The sequence below is a fragment of the Microtus oregoni genome, unplaced genomic scaffold, assembly GCF_018167655.1.
Source record: "Microtus oregoni isolate MIOR12 unplaced genomic scaffold, Mior012 000001F_ref0000356, whole genome shotgun sequence".
NCBI classification, from domain to species: Eukaryota; Metazoa; Chordata; class Mammalia; order Rodentia; family Cricetidae; genus Microtus; species Microtus oregoni.
Genome location: NW_024543060.1, coordinates 66,167,588 through 66,186,101, shown reverse-complemented (window position 1 = coordinate 66,186,101; position 18,514 = coordinate 66,167,588). Strand labels below are relative to the sequence as shown.

Sequence of the window (18,514 nt, the reverse complement as noted above, 5' to 3'; positions counted from 1 at the left end):
TATCACAAGGACTCTTGCTCTACTATGTCTATTGTGACGTTATTCATAATAGCCAGAGAGTGGAAACAACCTCAGGTGTCTCAACCGAAGAATGGATAACAAAATGTGAAGCATTTGCAAAATTGAATATTACTCAGCTGTTAAAAATGACATCATAAAATTGCAGGCAAATGGATGCAACTAGAAAAATAAATCATCCTTAGTAAGGTAGCCCAGGGCTGGAAAGACAAATATGGTATGCTTTCACTTGTAAATATATATTAGCTGTTAGTAAATGATAAGCAAGTTACAATCCACATACCTAGAGAGGTTAGATGAATTGAAGGGTTATAGAGGGAAGGATAGATCTTCTGGGAAGGAGAAATAGAAAAGATTCGGAGCATGGATTGTAGTTGGTGGGTATGGGAGCTGGAGGGACCAGATGGTGGGAGGATGGAGAGAGAGAGACTGTGGGGGACAGACAGTGGGACTGGGAGGCATTGTGTGTGGTGGGGGACAGTGTGGAAACCTAGTGCTGTGGAAATTTCCTGGAATACATGAGGATGATATGGAATCTGAACTGGTTATCTTTTGTACTAAGGCAAGGCTTCAAGTGGTGGGACTGGGTTACATTCATTTGAGTTATTGGCCTTGGAGGTCTTGTGAAGACCACTAAACAACCCAGGCTGATGCTAGGACAGAAAGTCCCTCTCTGAAAACTGGAAGCACACTTCCTTGTCAAGGACAAATTCTACATAGTCCACAGAACTTAGAGAGGTTGAGTTGATGCCAGCTTGGAGCCTTCACCCCTAAGTCCTAGTCTCTTTGGAAGGGAAGGTACTTTTCAGGCTACAGAAAAAGAAGTCTGGACACTAACCAGCTGCCAAATTCTCCATCCACAATCTGTCCTGTCTGAATGGTTTGCTGGGGCAATGGTGGTGCAGAACTTGTAGAAGTGACCAGCAATGTTTGGTTTAACTTGAGGGCCCTGCTAAAAGAGGAAGTCCATGCCTTATACTGCCTGGATGCCCAGAAATAAGAGACAGGATAGCCCAGAGACGTACAGCAGAACCAAAGACAACTGGAAAGAAAAATAGAAAGAAATGATTCCTAATGATATTTGGCTACACTCACAGCTTAGTGTCTTGTTCAGTCATCATCAGAGAGGCTTCCTCTAGCAGCAGATAGGAGTGTGCCCAGAGACCCACGGTCAGACATGATGAGGAAATAATCTAAATTGGAGGTTTCTACCAGGTCCCTCGAAGATAGGGGAACCCATAGGAAAAGAGAAAGGAAATACTGTAGAAGACATAGGGGATGGGGCTATCACAAGACTATGGTCCACAGAATCTACTAAGCAGGGCCCAAATGGGATCTCAGAGACTGAATCAGTAAGCATGGGGCCTACATAGGTCTACACTAAATCCTCTCCATATATGCTATGAGTGTTAGCTTGGTGTGTTGGGGGATTGCTAAAAGTAGTGGTGGGTGTATCACTGACACTTTTGCCTGCTTTCGAAGCTCTTTTCCTATTGGGTTTCCTTGTCCAACCTAAATATGAAGGCTTTCACCTACTCTTATTGTATCTGGAATGGCCAGGTAAATGAGGGACAAGTTTATTATTATAAAACTTAATTTAAGGTGGAAGTCTTTAACTCCATTCATCTGTTTTCTGTTACTTTACCAGAATACTCTAGATTTTTTGTTTATTTAGGGAAGATACTGATAGAACAATATGAGAAAACATGTATGTGGCAAATTTCAAAAGTTTAGTGTATTATAAAGAGAAATAATTTTATTTTGGTTCAAATTTCTGAAGGCTAGGAAGTCCAAGATCAGGAGCTTATATCCTTTAACTCACAGCAGAAAAAGCAGAGATGGGTATTGATTCTCTCTTAAGGCGCCACTCTGCTATCCCAATATCTTTCTCTAGACCTCACCTTCCCTCAGTGTGCACCGAGGACCTAAGCAGAACAAAAACAAGTAGAAGATCTATCTTATTTCCTTTCTGGAGACTATGCCAGCAGGATGCTATGGGTTTGCAGTTAGGAGACAGAAGAATACATCATTACCTGAAAATATCATGATGTAATCTTACATTTCAAAATATGTTCTCATAGTCACGTACTACTATAGTCTTGATTGCTTTCCACAACAAGGAGTTGAGAAATATTTTACTGCAGACAATTGTCTTCACTGGACACATGCATTAGGAACTGAGAGAGGTGGATATTGCTATTTTTTGCTGAGCTAGTTGTGGACTAAAAGCTGCCAAACTGAAGATATTCTAGAGAATGAATACTGTGTAATTTTAAGGGCCAAAATTGTTAAACCCTCTACCAAAATCCTGAGAAACACTGATTTGTAAGTTTCCTCTGTGTGAAACTATGTCACCTAAAATTTTATTTAAATGGAACTTATCCGTTAGTATACTCCTGTTTAATCCTTCATTCTTTTATTAGCCAATATGTGCTTAAAATTCATCTATGCCTTTTAATTCCTAACATTTACTAAGTTGTTAAAGATCCCAATATATGGGTATATCACAGGTTTCACCTTTTACCTCTTGAAGATGCTATGAATAGATTTTGTCTATTATGAATAAAGCTTCTTATCATTACCATAGAGATGCTTTTAGGATGACGCATTCTCAAAATATAACTAATAAAGATATGGTTTCTGTTTGTACAAAAAGATTCCATTTACATCAATAAAATTAATAGTCATCAAGAGTTACTATCTCATTTTGCATTAAAAATGTTATGATCAGAAATCTTTTCTACACATCCAGGTACACAAGCCTTGGTACCCAGTTTGTGCTTCTATTTTAGGGCAGTTGTGGAAACCTAAGGAGATAAGATCACCCTGTCATGAGATGAGAGCAAGGAGAGAGATTTCTTTCTTGATGAGGGAGCCATTATAGGGTTAGTAGAAACATGGCTCTAGAGAAATTCCCAGGAATCCACAGGATGACCCCACCTAGGATCCTGGGCAATAGAAATGAGGGGCCCTGATCTTGACTTGACCTGTAGTCAGACTGATGATTATCTTAAATATCACCATAGAGCCTTCATCCAGCAACTGATGGAGGCAGAGGCAGAGACCCACATTGGAGCACTGGACTGAGCTCCCAAAGTCCAGTTGAAGAGTGGAAGGAATGAGAATATGAACAAAGAGGTCAAGACCATGATGGGTTCACTCACTGAAACAGTTTGCCTGAGCTAATGGAAGCTCACCAACTCCAGCCAGACTGGGAAGGAACAAACAAGCATAGGACCAAACTAGTTCCTCTGAATGTGGTTGACAGTTGCATGGTTGGGGCAGACTGAGGGGCCACTGGCAGTGGCATTGGATTTATCCCTACTATATGCATTGGCTTTTTGGAATCCTATTCTCTTTGGATGTATACCTTGCTCAGCCTAGATATAGTAGGGACAGCCATGGACTTTCCACAAGGCAATGTGTCTTACCCTCTCTGAGGATTAGATGGGGGTGGGGTGGGAGGGTGTGTGGAGGGGATGGGAGGAGGAGAGGGAGTGGGAACTTGGATTGTTATTTTTTAAAAGTCTAATAAATTAAAAAAAAATTACACTGTCACTTAGGGAAGGTCCTTGAGGGTATCTATGTCTGTTACATCTCTAGATTCCATTTACACACAAATTTCTTCTTTAATGAATTAGAAACTCCATCAGCTTCTTATTAGTATAGAGCACCTCCTCAAGGACTTTCAATCTCGCATCTGGGAGCCTGCTTAATCTTAAGTCTGGCTATAGATCTAGGGGCAACACTAAAGGGCCCTAAGAGACACCAGTATTTTTTTGTCTAGCATCTCCTTTAGGGAAGTTTGCTGCTGCGTGGTTGACAATGAAAGACTAATTCCCTTAAGAGGCAAGGGTTGGAATACATCCTCTGCTAAGGAGACTACTTCCTCAAGTGGTATAAACCATTCAGAATCAGAATGTACAAAGTTCACAACTTCAGCAGGGTCTTCCCATGGATCTCCATCCCAAGTTACAGGATCCCATCTCTTACCAATCAGTGCCCTTACTTTAACACCTGACTCTCTCTGAGACTGGGACTTCAATTTTTATTGTAATTCAGCCAATCTTATGATGAGGTTACAGGTCTGATATTCCACAATTTGAGTTCTATGGCTGCTGGAGAGAACATTTTCTTCCACAGCACACATAGAAACCTTTAGATTGTTTAAACACATCTAGATCTGGGCAGTTGTTTCACTGAGTTCACTCTTTGTCTTTTGCCACTATATCCCAAGATAATAGAAATTGTTTAATTTTATCCCTAAAATCATTCTTTTCAATTGTTAGTTTATCAAGAAATGCTGTAAAGAAGCAGTCAGCATCAATGCTTTTCTTATTTTTTGATAAGTTGTTAAAAGTTTTATATTCAGAGTCACTGAATTCCTTATTCTATGCATCAAACCTTTTGAAGATTTCTAACCACAGGCTTTCAGTGCTCCTCATGCTACCCGGGGAGTCTTCGGGAACTGTAGATTTGGCAAATTCCTAAACCTGCTTAACATACTTAGAAACTCCTCCTTACAATTCTATTTCACTAGATCCATTTCTGGTATCACAGTCTCTGTTAGGGTTTTCTAGAAGAACAGAACTGATAAAATATATGTATTTGATATATAAGAGTATCTTACAGGCTGTGGTCCAGACAGTTCAGAAATGGTTGCCTCCCGAAGGAGAATCAAGGATCTAGTACGTTTAGTCAACAAGTCTGGATGCCTCATCTTGTCTTCAGTCTACACTGGAATCATGAAGGAGTAGACTCTAATGCCAGTGAATAAATGAATTTGCCAAGAGAGTCAAGGAAGTAGGTAGAGAGTAAAAGCTTCTTTCTTCTTGTCCTTTATGTAGTCTGCCATGAGAAGTTGTGAAATTAAAAGTTGGTCTTCCAGTTTCAAGTGATGTGGATTTAAGCTGTGTATTCCTACCATAATTGATCTGAGTAACTAAAAACTCCCTCACAGGTGTGCCCAATGCCTTGAGGTTTTAGTTAATTCCAGATGATGTAGTCAATTTGACACCTACGAATAATCATCACACAAGCCAATTCTTTATCATATCATCTTTTTCTTAACATGGTGAATAACAAACACAGGTATACCAATTATATCAGGTTAGTTTGTTTCTTTTTTCTTTTTCTTTTTTTATTGACAATGTACTTTCTGCATCCCTTCAATTTGACTTTCAATTTCCAAAGTCCAAATTCAATGCTTGTCACTTACAGAAATTCCTTACAGTATTTCTATAAATTTGCACTCGCCAACAGGGAGCAAACCATGGCATGAGATTTCTCAATCTTCTAGAATCAAGCTTTAAACAAGATTTCATGGCATGAATAATATACTTAATACCTTACTAGATCTAAAGAGAAATACATTTTTGATTGTGTTTTATAATATTTCTGTTCCATGAAGCAGTTTTCTAACAGTTATAAAATGATGGTAGCCATGACATAAGGATTCGAAGTTGAAAACTTGAACAAATTAAATTTAGTGCTGCTGTATAATCCCATAATTTCAAGAGACTGAGGGGGGAAATTCATGAACTCAAGTCCCAACTGGACTACAGAGTGAGTTTAGTTCAAGGAAAAAAGAGCAGTAGACCTAGCTTGATAGCAGTACACTGCCTTAAACTGAGTTCTAAATACCATAAAAAACTTGAACGAATCATTAAACAAATATATAATTCTAGGTTTGTTACTATTTTTTTCAGATTGAAAACTATAAAATAAACATATTTGTTAGGTTATCAATGCTTCAGTAACAACACAGAATGATAAAGGATTCATAGAGTTGAATAAACTACACAATGGTAAAAGTTTCAGCTGCCTGGCGAAACTAGTCCACGTGTCTAAGAAACTTCCTCTGTGTTCCTTTCCGAAAAGCTTCTTTCACTTCCTTGTTCCTCAAAGTGTAGATAACAGGATTCAGAGCAGGGGTGACCACAGTGTACATGAGAGCAGTAGCCTTGTCAGTGTCTGGGGTGTGTGAACTCTTGGGTTGGAGGTAAGTGAACAAGGCAGTGCCATAGAAAAGAGAAACAACTAAAATATGAGACGAACAGGTGGAGAAAGCTTTGTGTCTGCCAGCTGCTGAAGGCATTCTCAAGATGGTGAGAAGGATGCGCACATAGGAACACAGAATGAAGAGACAGGGACTCATGATGAAGATCAGGGAAACAATAAATAGCACAATTTCATTCTGGGAGGTATCCACACATGCCAGTTTCACCACGGGCATGATGTCACAAAAGAAGTGCTGAATGTTTCCTGCTCCACAGAAAGGCAGGGTGAAGATCCACGTGGTCTGTACTGACTCCACCACTGTTCCAGTCATCCAAGACGCCCCAGCCAACTTCAAGCAGACAGAAGGGCCCATCCGCAGAGTGTAATGGAGGGGGTAACAAATGGCCACAAAGCGATCATAAGCCATGGCTGCCAGCAGGCAGCATTCTGTCAGTCCCAAGATGGTGAATACGTACATCTGTGCTGCACAGCATCCCACACTTATGGTCTTGGACTTCACCAGGAGGTGCACCAGCATCTGAGGCACCACACTGCTGATGTAGCACATTTCCAGAAAGGAGAGGTTGACCAGGAAGAAGTACATGGGAGTGTGCAGCGAAGGGGTGGCCCAGATCACACAGATGATGAGGAGGTTGCCTCCCACAGTAAACAAATAGATAAGCAAGAACACAAAGAAGAGGACTCGCTGCAGCTCTGCTAGAGAAGAAAAGGCCACCAATGTGAATTCAGTGCAGAGAGATAGGCTTCCATTCTTCATCAGCTCAGAGTCAGACATCTGGGAAGACATCAGAGCACACAGATAGTTCCAAAAGACACAACCAGCAGCCACGGGTGTCAATCACCCTCAGCAATGGAACTCATCCACTATCAGTGTGCTAACAAAAGAGCAGTGACACCTGGATGCCTTGAGACAAACAACCCATCAAGTGGGTGCGTATTTCTGTTGTGAACCTTGTTCTATTTTCATAGGAACTTGGATAAAAAGGGATCTAAGTTAAGAATTCCAACTTCTGCTTAATAATCCACACAAGCTCTTTCACAATTGACGTATAAAAGAGTTTCAATTATAAGACCATAGAACATTAAATAAGAAAGTGTCATGTTCTCATTATCTGACCTTTACAGCCATATCAAGACTCCTCTTAAGGATCCATCAGAAAGTTTATTCCAGTCACTTATTTAGTACTTACCTACATAATAATCGAATTTTGACTTAAATAGAATATGCTAATAATTGGACAGGCAAGACCCACAGAATAAAAATAAGGATCTTCTTTTCACCCTTAATAAATTGGTTCAGGATTTTGTGGCTGGGAGGACTGCCTAGACACTTCTTCTTGCTTTTGGCACTGTAAGTGTTCTAAAATGCCAAATGACAACTTGAATCCCAAGAACAAGCAGTGTTTTTATTTCTATGAGAGACCATAGGGATTATATCCCTGTACTGCGTAATTATGTTAGTCTCAGGAGGACTGTGTTAAAACAAAACAACACACACACACACATGCACACACACACACACACACACACACACACACACACAGTTTCTTGTGGAACTTGGGTTTTGAATCTTTTAGTATATTTCTAGAGATAATCTATTATTTTCAATGATTTCACTGAAGATATTGTAAAGTAAAAGTTTCTATCTGACACCCGTGATTTGCTTGAAACTCTAAGGGCTGAACCACAGCAATTTTTATGAAGGTCTATTAGAAAGTTTCCGTTCAGATTTTTACAATATAATTGGGTGTAGTTTAGAACACAAACGGGGTCCACACAACCCACATAGACATTTACATCCCTTCACTATCAATCTTTTAGATGGATAGCATAAAAGGTGGGCATGACCAATAAATATTAAACCTCCCATTGAATTGATTGGGACATTTTAAGGAAACATGTTTCTTTTAAGCTTGGTCCTGCCTCAACTTGATGTGCCATGTTTTGTTCAAGTCTAGGGGATGCCTGCTTCTTTCAAAATGGAGACAGGGGAGGAGAGGATAGGGAGGGAGGTAGATGGGAAGGGGATACTGGGAGGGAGGAGGGAGGGGGAACTGCAGTTGGTATGTAAAATAAATAAAAATGTTATTTAAATAAAATTTAAAAAAATAAATGAACAACTTGAGGTCTGGCATCACAGCCCACTGGGAAAAGAAATTTGCTGTAATAAATTGATGACCAGAGTTGAATCCTTCACCTTCATATGGTAGATGGTGAGGAGGTACTACTCATGTGTACACAGCCCCCCACATCAAACAATACAACAAATACATATCTATATTTACAATATTTTTTTAATTCAAAGTTTATGCATTGGTTAAATTACATCTTTCACTGACAGTCACTATTCTCAGATCTTAAGAACTAAAAGCAAAAGAAAGGAGGGTTGATAAACCAGGTTTGAAGGTATTATCTTACATAAATCTGTTTTCTACTTCTTCTACAACTATCAACTACAACAAACACTATAGTTCCTAGAAGAGAGAAGTCTCAAGGCAGAGGATTATTCAAGAAGAGAATGATACATGAGCACATCTATAGATAAATAGATCTATAGACAGATACACAAATTGACATGGACTGGACAGCACAAGATTTCTCCAGAATTGACTCATAGTTTAAGGAGACAGAGACATTGCAGAACAGACCATCTACCTGCTGGAGACACTGAGATGCTGATATTTTGGCTTGGTTCCACCCCAAAGGTCTCAGGAGTAGGAAAATTGATCATATAAGTTCTCAGTATAAGACTGGAAGTCTGAGAATCTGAGGCTCCAATCATAAATCACTGAAGCCAGCGATCTTGAGTTTTCATATACAAGAAATTAAGAAGAGTGTATCCACACTCAAAGAGATGCTCAGACTGACATTTCCATATCAGATTTCTATCTCGCTGGGCTCTCCACAACTGTAGATAGTTATAATTGGATAATATTTGCCCACATTGAATATGGTTCTCTCTCTCTCTCTCTCTCCCTCTCTCTCCCTCTCCAATTGCAGTATACATACACACATATATATTACATTGTTTCCATTATTTTAAAGTTTTTATTAATTTTATCCTTTTATCAGAAACTCAATTCTTTTCTCAGACAATATATTCTGGCTACTGTTTCCCCTGCCTCTGCTTCTTTCAGTTCCTTCCCACCTCCCCTCCAATCTGGACCCACTTTCTTTCTTTATCTCATTAGAAAAGAACAAGCTTTTTAAGACATAACAACAGATCATAGCAAAATAAAATAAGATTTTTTAAAAAGCATCACATCGAAGTTGGACAAGACAAAAGAGCAGAAGGAAAAGAATCCCAGAAGCAGGTACAAGAATCATAGATCCACTCATCAACACCTTGAGAATCCTATAAAAATACTACACTGAAATCTATAATATATACAAAGAAGACCTAGTGTAGATTTGTGTGGTCCTGTGTTTGCTGCTTCAGTCTCTTTGAGTTCATATGAGCTTTGCTCACTTAATTTAGTGAGCCTTGTTCTCCTGGTGTCCTCCATCCCCTTTGGCTCTTATCCTCTTCTGTCTCCTATTCCACTGAGTTCTCTGAGATCTGAGAAGAGGAATTTTATGGAGACATCCCATTTATAATCATGTGTTTCAAGGTCTCTCTCTCTCTGTCTCTCTGTCTCTGTCTCCCTCTCTTTGTGTGTGTGTGTGTGTGTGTGTGTGTGTGTGTGTATGCACAATGTCTAGCTGTAGGTCTCTCTATTTTTTTTCATCTGTTGCAGATGGAAGTGCCTCTGCTACTGGCTGAATAGGGTACTTATATAAAATATCATTAGGAATCATTTTATTGTTACTTCTTTTAGATCAGTAACATTTGGTTTACCCTATGCCTCTGGTTCTTGGTCACCCATGCATATTGGGCATGGGTTCAGTCTTGCAGACTAGGCCTAACTCTTATCAGGCATGGGTTGATTACTCCCACTGGCATTGTATCACCATTACCCTAGCATACTGCCACAACAGGACAGTTTGCAGACTAAAGATTTTGGGCTGGATTGGTGTTTACATTTCTCTTTTGTAGCCTAGGGAGTACCTTCCTATACCAAAGGCATTTGAATTTAGGGGTGAAGGTTATATGTAAATACCATCTCACCCTCTCCATATTTGAGCTTTGTGGGTATTGTCTTCAACAATGGGATCAGTTCGTGGAGAGAAACCTATTGTCTTGGCAACAGACTGAATTTTCATGGGACCCCTTTAGCCAACAATTCAATTGGATGTAACCCAGTTCCAGCACAGGAAGCTTTGTTTGGTGAGAAGAGATGGCCACTTGGGACTCTGTCTCCCCCACTATTAAGAGACTTCATTAGATTTGCCTTTTTATATTTTAGGAATTTTCCATGGCACTGTTTCCCTACCACCCCTCAAATGCCCCTCAATTCTAGCTGTCTCTCCCCACATTTCTTCTTTCAACTCCATCTCCCCTACCCCTACCCACCCAATCCTCCTGTTCCTGTCCCTCTGCCTCATAAAATTTATTCTATTTGTCTATTGGAAAGGAACTCACTAGTTAGTTCCCAGCTGCTTAGCCTGAAAATAATCACACAGAAATTTTATTATTTATATCACTGCTTGGCCCATTACCTCTAGCTTCTTATAGGCTAACTCTTACATCTTAATTTAACCAATCTCCATTAATCTGTGCATCACCACAAGGTCTTGGCCTACCAGCAAAGTTTTAACACACCTGTCTCTGGCTGCGGCTCCATGGTTTCTCTCTAATTCTGCCCTTCCTTCTCCCAGTATTCAGTTTAGTTTTCCCCGCCTACCTAAATTTTGTCATGCTATAGGTTCAAAGAAGTTTATTTACTCATTAATGGTAATCACAACACACAGAGGGTACTCCCACATCATTTGCCCCCCCCCAAAAGAGATCATCCTTAGTGGGATAACCCAGACACCTAAAGATAAATATAGCATGTATTAAGTTATAAGTGGATATTAGCTGTTAAAATGATAACCAAGCTACAATCCATAGACCCAGAGAAAGAGGTATAGAGGAAGGGACTAAGGGTTATACGTGGATCTTACCTAGAGGAAGGGATGAAGAGTTACACATGAATCTTACCTTCTCAGTCTCCCAAGACTTACACAGGTGACTCCTTTGCAAACATCACTACAGATAAAACTCATAATATCACTTTTCTAGGTTTCAAGGCCTCCGTAACCAGCCAAACTGGTACCTAATATTAAGCACTATATGACCATACCCTAATATTAAGCATTAAATATCCAGGTTTTCTTCTTAGACTATAATATTGAAAGCATTAATCAGAATTAATACTATATCGCATATGATGATTAACCTTATATTAACAAAATGTTACTAATTCCTGTTGATATAAAGTCAATAAATATGATGTTATAAAACATAAGAACAAGAAAGGTATAAAAATAAAGATTTAAACATGTGTGTGTGTGTGTCTGAGTGTGGGTCATTTTATGATACATAATTTAGCTATTTAAACAACAAAACATTTCAACCTTTTCTCAGGATGTCTTGAAGTTGCATTCTTAAATGCAGACCCCAGTTTAGTGAATTCATATGAGAAAAATTGCCCTTATCCAAGATTTCATTTGTTTTTCCACTGTCCTTCACCTGTATTTTCAGAACATACTCTCTGAATTACTATTGCAAATTAGAATGATCAAATAGTTCTTCAGAACATATATAATACTCTTTCTGGGTCACATTTTGACTTCACTTTTAGGGACATCTGTGAATTGAATGTAGTTATATGTCTACAGAAGCAAAGAGAGGTAAGTGGTGCTAGCTTTTGAGGTCAACCAGCTAACAAGCTTCCTCGGGCAAAGCAGAATTAATCCTCTCCGATGATATCACTGTGTAGAGATACTTCTGTCTCAGAGAATGGGAGTAATATAGTCACTTCAGGCAAATCAGTCTGGGGAGAACGTAAAGGGTCTGGTCCATGTTCTGAGCCTCTGTAAGTTCTTGTCACACACTTTACATCAACATCCAGAATTTCATTGTCTTTCAACCTGTGCTTTGCTATCATGACAGCCACTTTCCTATGCTGAGGGCTAGGTTTTATTTGTAGCTCAGCAAATTACATGAATAGCGCCTCATTTTGACTTTCAGCAGTTTCAGAATATAAAGGTGAAAAATATTACATTTTTGGGATACAATTATAAACCCATTTCCACTGTCCTATTATCCCAATATTTACCTAGAGGTTTACAGTTTCCTCTCCCCTCTACCCACATAGTCCCTTTCCTCCTGGCTTCTCAAGTTACCCCACTTTATGTACTCAAATTAACCAGTTTCTATCAATCTACATTCTACCACATGGCTTCTAATCTCTCTTCCATTCTGTAGGTCTGGCTTCTTCAGTTTCTTGCTGAAGTCCCTTGCATGCCTAGATTCATCTCCAGTTTGCTGAAGTCCCTTGCATGCCTAGATTCATCTCCAGTTTGCTGAAGTCCCTTGCATGCCTAGATTCATCTCCAGTTTCATTCTGTTATCAGAAGTCCTCTCCTGCTTAGCTGTTGGCCATTCATCTCTTTATTAAACCAATAAGAAGATGCCTTAGGAAATACACATCTTTTCAGTGTACAAAAAGATTATCCTGCAACAACTGGTATTGCAAACCTATGCAAGGATCTATTGCTGGAGAGGCCATTTACCCTACAAGAGAAACTACTAATAGCATTTCCATAAATCAGTATAGTTTCTAACTGTATTCTAAATACTTATTATACCCACAGGTAAGAGTAGTTCTTACTTCTCATCAAAGAATCTTCATTTTTCAGCAGACAGAGGTTACTGTAGAGATTCACTTTTGGAGAAAATGCAGAGATAAGTTACCATGAAGTATCTAGCCACGATTAGTTCATTGGTAACACAACCCCTACACCTAAGGTTCAGGGACTCTTGCAGAATAATGGGGGGAAAGATTGTAGGAACTGGACCAGAATATCCACAGCTTGACAGTGTCTATTAGACGCAAAAGGCAAGATGTATCCATGAAATTTCAATAATATAGTTGCCTAAATAATACCTGTATAATGACAACACCAATTGACATGCCAACAGTAAAGAGAGAACAACTTTGTATGGTCCCACTTCTAGATGAACATTTGCAAGATAGTATCTGCTCAGAGAGGGAGAATCAGTTTTCCCTAGAGATGAATCCCCTTGATAGGTTATCCAGTAATACATGGTCAGCCTTAAATGAGTATACATGCAACACACAATACTAAATGGACTCAGTAGGTTTAAAGATATCGTCATGAATCCGAAAAGGAATTATGGAGTAGAGAACGGAGTGATTGACAACAGAGGCAAGAGAAGTAGAAATGATGTCAATACAGTGTGCTCTTATATGAATTCAAAAAATAAAAACATATCTTAAAAGTCTAATTTCACTTATGTGAATCCAGAGACAAAAAATGTGTCTCTATATTACTTCATTTATTATTTATATCACTTTATTTCTTGATAGTAGTAGCTGCAAAACTATAAAACATTATTTTCCTTCATTTTGCATCAATGTTTGAGTAATGTTAAGGACTGCCAAATTCCTTGCTCTTTATTTTGTCTATTCTTTGCAATGCTTATGTTTAAACCAAAAACACTGCCAATTCTAAATTGTAAAATTGTATTTTTTTTTCAAACATAGGGTTTTGCTATGTAGCTCTGACTCTTCTGGAACTCCCTCTGTAGAATTTGCTGACCTCAATCTCACAATGACTCCCAGTTAGTGGGATTAAAGGCACGCAACACTACATCTTGCTGTGTAATTTTTTATATGCATTTATTTTATGCATCCCTGAAGCCAAGCCCACTGTGAGGTAGCCACATCTCCTAGGCAGGTGGTCCACTTCTATATAAAAATGCTAACAATGACCCTATAGGTGAGCCAGAAAGTAAGTCAGCAAACAGCATTTCTTCAGGTTCCTGTCTTCGCATTCTTGCTTGAGTTCCTACACAGACTTTTGCTTTTGGTAGCTTCTGACCTGGCAGTATATGCCAAATAAAACATGTTCTCCCCCAAGAGCTTTTGGTATTTTTATCATAACAACCGAAAGGAAATTAAAATGATCTGGAAGCAGAGCTTGTAAATGTTGGACTTGGGTAGTTAGCTGAGGAAATTTACTAGCAAGGTGATGAAACTTATACAAAAAGTGTCTCTCTCTCTCTCTCTCTCTCTCTCTCTCTCTCTCTCTCTCTGTGTGTGTGTGTGTGTGTGTGTGTGAGAGAGAGAGAGAGAGACAGAGAGAGACAGAGACAGAGAGAGAGACAGAGACAGAGGGAGAGAGAGGAAGAGGGAGAGAGAGACAGAGAGGAAGAGAGAGAGAGAGAGAGAGAGAGAGAGAGAGAGAGTTGAGCCAATAACAAAGAGGAATCAGGACTTGATAACTTAGGAAATTCCTTATAATACTAAGAAACTAGAAATGACATAATTGGTTAGTTAAATGAGTTTTGAGTCAGAATTCTCTTTGCTTTCTTGCTGTCATGCACTGAACAGCTCTGTACAGACATGTGTTCCCAGCCATGATGTTCTGCCTCAATACAGACCCAGAGACAATAGTGTTAACCGGCCCTGGACTAAAGCCATGAACCACAGTAAATGCTTTCTCCTTCCAGTTGTTTGTCTCAGGAATTTTCTCAGTTCATCTGGGCTCTGACTAAAGTACTACGCTTTTACCTATTAATAATAATTTTTATTATAATAATTTTTAGTTCATTAAATTTTTGTAAAATAGAAAGGGCTGGTGTTGTAGCTCAGTACTTGAGTGATTGCCTAACACGCACAAAATGTTGTTTCATTTAGCACTGAAAAAATGGATTAAGTAAGTGAAAATTTATTTAAAATAACATTTAGAATATTACTTTAATTTATAAATCTTACCTGTATTATAAAGATTTATATGTTTATTATTAAAAACTTCAAAGAGCTTGTACTTAGGATACACATCTGTTTTGAAAATACAAAATACTCGGTGGAATGGAACTGAATTATCAAGGAAAATACACCTGATGCTTACTATAACAAGTATACATTGCAGTAAATGTTTGGCTGTGCATGTATATGACTACTTTTTATTATCCTTAGAATTTTCTAATAAACAGTTCTTACTGTAAACTGTTTTCGTGAATGTCTTAGTAAATACAAAAATATATATATGGTATTTTAATCCTACCTTAAATAAACATTTTAGCTCTTATTTTTATTCCTATACATTATTTGACTTTTAAATGAAACTTCTGGGTTCATGCAGAGCAGTCATAAAATTAAATACATATCCCAAGTTTTAAATGCTTAAGTGTAAAATTTTTATGTACATTACATGTTTAAATGTTTTTTATATACCACTTTTGGATGAGTTTATTAGGTATTTAAAATAAAATTTAAAAGTCATGTTCTAAGCATATGCTATAAGTTTATATAAATATTGAATGTTATTTTACTAATGTGAAATCTCACAGGAAAAATTAAAATATATTTTCTTCACATAATCTTAATGCAGCAATATTTGTAATACCCGAGTCCCATTACAAAAGAAGTATTAGTCTGAAGGGTATATTAAAATGCAGTCATAATTTGCAGAAAGCACAGTCAATTCTACAAGCGATCCACAGTCTCCCTTGGGGGTAAAATGTGGCACAATTAAGAGTAGTCCTTTACTATGTCCCTGGGATCATTTCCCCAAGGTTAGTTACACTTCTAAATATTATTACTAAAACATATTCACCATTTAGTGCTAAAACAAAGCAGATAGTCTATCTAAGCCTTTTGCTTCATCAAAGACTGAGCTATGGAAAATTTCAAGTTCTGTTATCATTCCCCTTTGAAAAATTGGTTGGACTTCTAATTAAAGAAGAAATGTCAGCCATAAGTTGGTAAGATATATCCTGAGATTTATTTGTAATGTCTTTTGCCCCCAACTTCAATTTTTAAACATGCTATTTTATATTTTCACCCACACATTGTGAAGACATTCTAAGAAAAACAATGGATCTGTTAAATTACAGAAAATGGAATAATTTTGTCCTGCATTAAAATAAAGCAAATGATGATGGAACTCTTGTATTACCTGGAAAGTCATGGAAAGCTGAAAACCAATGCATGGATGAAGCAATAATGATGCATATAAGAAGCACATGGCCTTTAATCATACTAACCTGTGCAGTCAGACAAGATATGTGTTCATATGCACATAAACTTGTTAGTAGTGCTACAGGGTTTTAGGGAAATTCTAAGACCCTCAGCCTCATATTGCAGGTACTCAAAGTTTGCATAGGTACTCATCACATTACAACAATGAGTCAAATTATTTTATGAAAAAATATAGTTTTTCAAAGTCAACTAGAATGAGAAATAAAAATTTATTTCTTGTGTTAAAAGGTCAATTAATTGGTTAGTGTGTCACAAATAAATGCTTCACCTCACTAATATACAACTAATTAAATTAGAACCCAATGATCTACTGAGAGAAAGTGTATTTTATGAATCTTTATTGCTTATTTATTGTTACTTATTCTACTTAAGATGGTATCTATATTGATACATTTTGATATGCCATATCTTGACTTTTTTATTAGAAATTGTCTAAAATATGACTTGTGAAAATCATACCAGAATCACTGAATTTGTTCTTCTGGGATTTACAAACAACCCTGACATGCAGGCTTCCCTCTTTGTTTTATTTCTGGCCATCTATTCAGTTACCTTGCTGGGAAATTTTCTCATTATTGCAGTTACCAGTGTGGACCATGCTCTTCAAACACCCATGTATTTCTTTCTGCGAAACCTATCATTGCTTGAAGTTTGTTTCACTCTGGTCATGGTGCCAAAGATGCTGGTAGACCTAGTGTCAACAAGGAAAGTCATCTCTTTCGTTGGCTGTGGCACCCAGATGTACTTTTTCTTTTTCTTTGGCAGCTCTGAATGTTTTCTCCTCTCTGTGATGGCATATGATTGCTTTGTAGCCATCTGTAACCCTCTCCGCTATTCTGTCATAATGAATAGGTCCCTGTGCTTGTGTATGGCCATAGGTTCTTGGATGTCTGGTGTTCCTGTGTCCATGCTGCAGACAGCTTGGATGATGGCTCTTCCTTTCTGTGGGCCCAATTCAGTAGACCATTTTTTTGTGTGATGGTCCTCCTGTTTTAAAATTAGTTAGTGAAGATACAACTACATACGAAATGCAAGCACTTGCATCCACTCTTCTCTTTATCATGTTTCCGCTTTCTCTCATTTTGGTCTCTTATACCCGCATTATTGGGACCATTTTGAAGATGCCATCCGCTACTGGTCTACAGAAGGCATTTTCTACTTGTTCGTCACACCTTATTGTGGTGTCCCTCTTCTATGGGACAGCCAGTTTGACTTATCTAAGGCCCAAATCTAACCAGTCTCCTGAGAGCAAGAAACTTGTGTCTTTGTCTTACACGGTCATTACACCTATGTTAAACCCCATCATTTACAGCCTAAGGAACAACGAAGTGAAAGGAGCAGTCAAGAGAACTATCAATCGAAAGGTCATGAAGAAGTTGGATGCCTTATAAGATCCTCCATGCAGAGAATTTCTAAGCACAGTGGAGGGCAGTATCCACCCACATTTCAGGGAAAGGGGTAGATGGTTTTTCTTTTTCCAGCAGAATCACTTCAATATTGAGCTCCTCCCAGGCCATGAATCAGAGTCTTCACAAGAAAGAAATGAAACTCTCAAGTTGAAGTGGTTGAGAAAGAGATTATAAGCAGGCCATTTAAAGACTGTGGGAAAGTTTATGTGATTGCCACTCAGGTTATGTGATGTAAACTGGGCAAACTTTGGCCTGAAGTGGTAAGTGCTTTTATTCACTGCGAATATGCTCATGTTTCTCAGGACGTGATGTATAAAAAAGGCACAGGAGCTCTGCTCCTGGTCTTACCCTGTTTTTGTCTTTTTAAATGTATGATTGGCTTCTGTTCTTCCCCACACCAAAGCTGAAGTAGAGAGTAAAACCGTCTGACTCAGCATATGAAGACCAGACTTTAGGGAATCGAGCCAGGTGGAAAAGGGTAGGACATATGATGCAGAGAAAATGTAAATACACACCACAAACCACTATGTGATCTATGGCTAATGAGATAGAAGAATGCGATGTGGTTTAAGTTATTTTTATTAATATAGATCCCCCAAAAAGTAAAATTTACAGATACAAGGGACAGACAATGCAAACTCTTAATGTGAGTTCCGTCTAAAATGAATCTTTCAAAATAAATTATCTCAAATTGAAATTTTCATATAATCATGGACATTTTGTTCAGAGGCTAAATTAGGCAGTAGGTATTAACTAATCATCTGTTTCACAGTTACAATAAAAATATTTGTATTATACCATGGAAGAAAATGAAGAACAGAAACCTGCTAAAAGACATGCTGGTGTAATTGGTACAAATGTTATGGGGCTAATCAACCATTTTTGATCAGATTTAAAGCTTACTCCATG

At 38.2% G+C, this 18,514-nt stretch overlaps 2 protein-coding genes across 2 annotated transcripts; one reads left to right on the top strand and one right to left on the bottom strand.

Annotated features, from left to right (window-relative positions):
- Window positions 1-5,851: 5,851 nt before the first annotated feature.
- LOC121464568 (olfactory receptor 10C1-like) lies at window positions 5,852-6,814 on the bottom strand. The gene has a single exon (XM_041677617.1). It carries the CDS (start codon window positions 6,812-6,814, stop codon window positions 5,852-5,854), a length of 963 nt encoding a protein of 320 aa, XP_041533551.1.
- A 9,821-nt stretch (window positions 6,815-16,635) lies between these two features.
- LOC121463662 (olfactory receptor 10A7-like) lies at window positions 16,636-17,587 on the top strand. The gene is given in 2 exon segments (XM_041675990.1): window positions 16,636-17,169; window positions 17,171-17,587. Coding segments are annotated over 2 exon segments (951 nt in total).
- The last annotated feature ends 927 nt before the right edge of the window (window positions 17,588-18,514 follow it).